This window comes from Anneissia japonica, unplaced genomic scaffold, assembly GCF_011630105.1.
Source record: "Anneissia japonica isolate Jap-2015-1 unplaced genomic scaffold, ASM1163010v1 scaffold17412_len611537_cov169, whole genome shotgun sequence".
NCBI lineage: Eukaryota > Metazoa > Echinodermata > Crinoidea > Comatulida > Comatulidae > Anneissia > Anneissia japonica.
In genome coordinates this window covers 139,170-145,785 of record NW_022695890.1, presented here as the reverse complement: position 1 = coordinate 145,785, position 6,616 = coordinate 139,170, and the positions used below count along the sequence as shown (strand labels likewise).

Below are 6,616 nucleotides of genomic sequence, written 5' to 3'. Positions count from 1 at the left end.
TGAAGAATATATTTCAGTCTAATGTTAGTGCAAATTATCATTAGGCCTTTGTAATCACCGCACGACTAACATGGCAACTAACACGCGCGTGGGTAAATCGTCACGTACGCTGACGGTTTATGGTCTGGTTGCTATGGTTTTTGTGATGTTCAGCGTGTAGGGACGCACTTGCGCCTAGAATGTCGATGCCAGAGTTATTGATGTCCCGAGATGTGCGTCCTTTTGTTGAATTACCTTGATCGGCCGACGCTGTCTGAGTTGGCCTTTAGAGCTAATAACTATGCATACACCACATACACACAACATAGGTTTATATCGATTGACCTTGGATACGGGGATGGGCAGGGCATACTACAAGATGGCTTATTTGTTGGCCTATAGGAAAATAGGAATAATTCACATATTACTTTTAATACAGAAACACAACAGTTATATCGTGTGGTGTTTACTATGTGATTGCTGAAAGAGCTCCATATCGAATATCCACAGTCGAGATACATATAAGCTTCCCCAGAGAACCGGTAAGAAATTTATTCATTTACCGAGGGTGACACAAAACAGCGGTATGTAACGACCATGGGCCCTCATGTGAAAAAATTACTGTTCGAAGAATCACAAAAGCTGTAAAGAAATAAATAAAAATAAAGTACAGTAGTTTACAATTAGAAATATATATATATATATAGTAGTATCTCTTATTGTACTATTCCTGTCTCTTATACACATCTAGATGTGTATAAGAGACAGATATAAATCATCAATGAATGTTTTATGTACAATGAAATAAACAATTCATTGAATTACCCAATGAAAATAAGATTAATAAGAAAAATATCGAATCTATCAAAAATAAAGTTTATAGCATTAAATAGTAATTTATAAAAATACATAGGCCTATTATTTTATCTATAAAAAAATCATTATTTAGTAGTCAGAAAAAATATGAAAAAATGGTTAAAATAAAACGATAAAGATAAAAATTCATTGCATTATATAGGCCTAGTCATTTAGAAAAATACAAGTTATTTTATCAAAACATTAGTCATCAAAATAATAATTCAATATATTTGGACCTCTTTACAAATTAAAATCATGAATAATAAAAAAAAAAGATATTAATGGATTTTACGGAAAAAATGAGATTAAATAATTATCTATAAAAAATCTATTAACATTAATTATAGTTATCTATAAAAAAAATAGTAATAATTATTTTATCAATCAAAGAATAAAATTTAGTAATTCAAAAATCAATTAAAAAAGGGGGAAAATCAGAAATACTTTAACAATATACAATAATGAAAAACGAATACGGTTTTAAAAAGGAACACTATAATTGTACTTTCCATTGTTAATAAAATGTTATTAACAATTAATTCTGTTAATTGTGTGTTTAAGTAGCTAACTTTTATATATTTATGATTTTCAAAATTATGAATTATATTGACAATAATTCATCATGTAAAGATGATAGAAAATATAATAACTCAAAATAAACAAGGTTATTATTTATAAGATTTTTAAAAATATAGTTGAACTTGCCTTAGTCAAATCCAAAATGGCATTGACAAATTGTCGACTTAGATAAAATTCGACTTACAGATTGTTAATTAATGGAAAACACAACAATTTGGCATGTAAAATAAGATCGACTTAGAAATTATTTGAGTTAGGCAAAGTCGACTTAGGCGACTTAATACATTTGATACCTCGATAATGTTTGCATTTAAACTACTTTATTTCAACCGTTCCGTATCAGTACTACAACTTTTATCATATTGTGTATTTTCTTCTTTGAAGACGTTTTTAGATGCGAAGAACAACAATCTTAGGACAGAGAAAAGATGTCAGTATATCGATGAAACGCTTCTGTACGTATCTCTGTTATTTGCTTCCTGACGAAACAGTAACAATATTTTACTCTTTCTTATCAGGACTAAATCGCTCACATCACGAACTAACACAATCAAAGTAGGTTGTGTTAGTTCGTGAAATTACAGTAGCGCGTCAAAACGAGCGCGTATTGGTTGTCAAGCAATTTTGTATTCTTTACCACACAAAAAGTCCTTAACAACAACAGCGCGTATTTTGATGCGCTTTTTGATTTGTGTTAGTTCGTGATGTGAGCGACAAATTGTATTAAGCCTGGCACTCACTGCGCCCGACGGTCGTCTGCCGACGCGATTCTATGAAGAATGCAACTCGTTTTTAATGATGATCCGTTCAGACGACCACTGACAATCAGCAGACGGCGTAGCGTCGTCTAGCGCTCACAGGGAGCGGAGTTGGATTCGCCGTGCGACGGTCGTACCGTCTTGTATCTTAACGTACGGTATCGTATCGTAATTGTATAAAAAAACAAAATGTTAGCAATTGGTGGGTGGGGGGGGGGGCGTGCCCCCTTGAATCCGCCACTGATTTCCGATCAAAGCCGAAGGCGAGATTGCTGCCACGATCCCAATGAATTATTTATCATGAGGGGTATCCTTGATATGGGTATTTTCCGACGAAACCTTCACTTTTCCCCCGATGGATAAAAATTACCATTCTATAATAGCTCGAAAATGATAATCCAACTCTGGCGTGTCCAGAAAGTCGAAATAGGGAGGACCCAGAGATTGTCCACCCCGCGCTTCCACCGCCGCCGTTGAATACGATCCGATAAAATGCTGATATATACCCGAGATAGGCATGAAATAGGCCTATACGTCTGTCTTCTCAAATACGTTTAATCAATGTATATTTATGTTTCAGAGAATGGTTGGATGTTGGATGCAGAGGCAGTGATGATAATACATGTTCCTGCAGTCACACCACCAATTTTGCAATTCTCATGAAAATTGACGAATGTTATGTAAGACATTTTTACATTGCCTACCTGCAAAAGAGACTGTACACTGATTCCGACGCGTGATCCTACGGGAACGCAACTCGACGACGACACGAGGCGCGTGCAACGGAGTAATTTTAATGACAACCAGTAGCCTCTACCCCCACCGCAGTGGCGGATCTAGGATTAAGCAGTGGAGGGGCACGAGCGGGGTGGGGGTGGTTTTGGGAGGGGATCCCTTCACATTTGAGATTTTATTGGAATTAGTAAACTGCTAGACGATTTTAGGTGGCATCTGAAAAGAAGTAGGGCCTAAGCTTAAAATAGAAAGTTTAGGCCTATGTTTTACCAGAGTACCATTATTTTATTTTCGGTAAACGAAGGTGGGGGGGGGGGGGTGGAGTGGCTAGTCACCCTATTCTCCCCTAGATCCGCTACACCGACAAATAGTAGGTGGCGGCATCGCACGTCGTCAAGCTCCCACACACAGCGGATAGATTCACAGCCGACGGTCGTGCGACCGACCGTCTCGCGACGTACCGTGGTGTGTAGTGTAGTGTAGTGTCGGCCGACGTAGTGTGTTTTAATTCATTTGTACAAGCTCCACGCAAGAAGCAGTTATATAGGTCTATGCTATGTAAATTGTCAATATGCGAGACCTATAATATTTTGATCATTTATGTTTAACCAAATCTCTTTTCGTAATGACGACAGATTGAAAAAAAGTACGCAAAAATTCTTAACATTCTGACATACACATGTCTTAGTGTATCAAGCGGATGTCTAACAGTGGTGGTCTTCACAACCGTCTTCCTTAGGTACGTTTCATTTGTTACGAAAACTGTGCTGACTTGAGAAACACATTTTACAGACGAATCTTGTGTAGTATCTCTTATTGTACTATTCAAATGAAACACCGAAAGTCCAACTGACCTGTAAGACAGTCTTAATAAAGAATAACAGTATCAGTACCGATTGTACAGTGGCGTATCAAGGGGGTGCGTGGGGTGGGGGAGGGGAGCGCACGCCCATCCAAAAATTACACACGCCCGCCCCCAGTCGCCCCCAAAAAAATCACGGCCAAGTTGTTAAAATTACCTTAGATCATCTTATTTTGCGAGTTAGCGCCCCTCAACGAATCATCGAGCCCCCCCCCCCCATGTGCACCCCCACTTCAAGATTTTTAGATTCGCCACTGGTATCCATATAGTATCAGTAACACCCTCAAATATTATCTTTAAGGGAATTGAACAAAAGTATACGTTTTATCATTATTCGGAATATGAGCATTGGGCTTTTAATAGTCAACGCATTGGTGGGATTTGCATCTCTTATGGCAGACATAAAGGTAATTATTTCTTGTACAAACGTACTTCTTGAAGCCTTTCGTATCAAAGAGAAAGAAGTATTAATAGAATGTTTTGCTGCTCAAAATGTAGGCCAGTAATAACTTAGAACAAACGTTACTTTTATCATGTACGGTAGATATTATGCGGTGTTGTAACTGCGGGGCTACACTACTCTTTACTCGCTGTGTTCTGTTGGATGTCAATTTATACGACCGATATGTTCATGAAAGTGGTGAATACGTTTGCTGACCACGATGGGAGGCTAAGGTTCTATCGCCTGCTGGGATGGGGCGCACCATTGGTCATTGTCGGTGCTACTGTGGCAGTTACGAGAGAGGACTACGCATCGGATAAGTATGCATCGTTTGATTTTTTTAAAATAAAATAAAAACATCTCTAAACACTTGTCTGAATAAAAGATTACACAGGGCCGGCGGAACGTTTTTCAAAGTGGGGGAAAGGCCACTTATAAGATGAACGGGAATATGAATCACGTAGATCTGGAATCAAACCTAGGGGGTGGGGGTAAATATTTTTTCCAAACACGAAAGGGGATCCAAAACAATACGGCATGGCTTATTTTAATATCAATATAGGGCACACGCGTGTATTTGGAACTAAATATAAGCATTTTCATCGTGGTTTTATTTATTACAATTCAGGCCTATTCTTTCACCATCATTACACATCGAGGCCCTTCTTTTAGGTAAAACGATCTATCTTAAATTTTTGGGACTATTATGTTTTTGAATAACTTAGAAGGCAAAGGAGGGCAAGCACAAGCTTCAACCCTAACAAATGCGAAAAATTTTTTTGTGCTTTTAATTCTAATTTCGTCGGAATTGATCAAAACTCCCTAATTGTGCAATTTTTAGAGGAAATTGGCCTACCTCAACAAGAAATGCTCTTATGTTATATATGGCCCCACTCGTTTTTTTTAAAACTGAATATAAGTATTTTCCTTATGGCTTTATTTATTACAAACATATTCTTTCAACATCATTACACATTGAGGCCCTTTTTTAATAGGTTAAATTTTCTTTCTTGAGTTTGGGACTATGTGTTATAACTTAGAAGGCAAAGGTGAGCAAGCACAAGCTTTTACATAAAAAATGTGCGCGAAGCGCGCGAAAAATGTTTGTTTTTTAAATTCTAATTTCGTTGGAATTGATCAAAACTCCCTAAAATGTGCAATTTTTAGAGGAAGTTGGCCTACTTCAAAAAAATATGCGATTTAAAATTTGAGATTTTCAGGCACTTTCCCGGGTGAAAAGGGCATTCAATGGGGAAAGACTTTCCACAGCTGGATATTTTCCCCTTGTCCCCCGGTTATTACGCCACGGAGAATACCTGGCGGCTTATAGATCAAATGCGCTATGGACACTTTTTGAAGTGGAGAATGGGTTGCAGGCAGGGGTATTGTGATATCTGTTCATTATATTAGAAAAACATATCCGCAAATATTTTGAATAACTTTTAACTAAACAACTCATTTTAAAATCGTATGCCAAAAATTTCTCCAGTATTTTTACATTGCCATATTGCATTATAGATGATTGTGTAACCACAATGTTGCTTATAAAAAATGTTTTTTTTCTTTGTGATGAATAAAGGTGGGATGACCCCACAAAAGATAAAAAAGTTCTTCAAAATTCAAGGTTTTCCACTCTTGAAAACTTTCAGATAATTTTTTCCCATTGTTATTACAGTAAATAGGCCTTATGTGTGTATACATACATAAAAAAAAGATTGAGTAAGTTGCATACAGTAGAAGTTGCATACGTAGTTTTTCCATGAATCGATAAATCCCAAAAAGAAAGGTGGGGGTGGGGAGGTCCTGTGGTTCTTCCCCGGGAAAATTTTGATTCCTAGATGACGGGAAATGAGCTTTCCCCGACTTTTGTGGTGTCTTTTAATGACTTTTAAATTCTTCAAAATTCGAGGTTCCCCCCCCCCAACCCCTTGAAAATGATTCAATTAATCAATGAACTCCAAAGATAAAGGGTCCGGGTTCCCCGGAAAAATTTCGATTTCTAGTTGTCAGGAGATGAGCTTACCTGACTTCTGAAATGTCTTTTAATGACTTTTAAAGTTCTTCAAAATTCAAGGTTTTCCCCTCTTTAAAAAGGTCAGATAAATTTTTCTCATTTTTTATTTTATGTGTGTATACATACATAAACAAATGAGTAGTTGCATGCGTAATTTTTTTTCCATGAATCGATAAATCCCAAAAAGAAAGGGTGGTCCGGGGGTTCTCCCCCGGGAAGATTTTAATTCCTAGATGGCGGGAATTGAGCTTTCCCGACATTTGAAGTGTGTTTTAATGAATTTTATGTTCTTCAAAATTCTAATTTTCTAATAGCAAAAAAAAAAAAAAAAAAAAATCAGCTCACGGGTCCTGAAAAGGTAGGTCTAGAATCCTTTTCTTTTTCCCCTT

At 37.0% G+C, this 6,616-nt stretch overlaps 1 protein-coding gene across 1 annotated transcript in view; it reads left to right on the top strand.

Annotated features, from left to right (window-relative positions):
- LOC117101616 (adhesion G-protein coupled receptor D1-like) overlaps positions 1–6,616 on the top strand; it is an 18,229-nt gene that overhangs the window by 8,504 nt on the left and 3,109 nt on the right. Inside the window, exons 7-12 of the mRNA XM_033241619.1 lie at positions 419–521; positions 1,801–1,871; positions 2,755–2,854; positions 3,545–3,648; positions 4,073–4,178; positions 4,316–4,533. Coding sequence (XP_033097510.1) covers positions 419–521; positions 1,801–1,871; positions 2,755–2,854; positions 3,545–3,648; positions 4,073–4,178; positions 4,316–4,533 — 702 coding nt within the window. The remainder of the gene's footprint in view (positions 1–418; positions 522–1,800; positions 1,872–2,754; positions 2,855–3,544; positions 3,649–4,072; positions 4,179–4,315; positions 4,534–6,616) is intronic.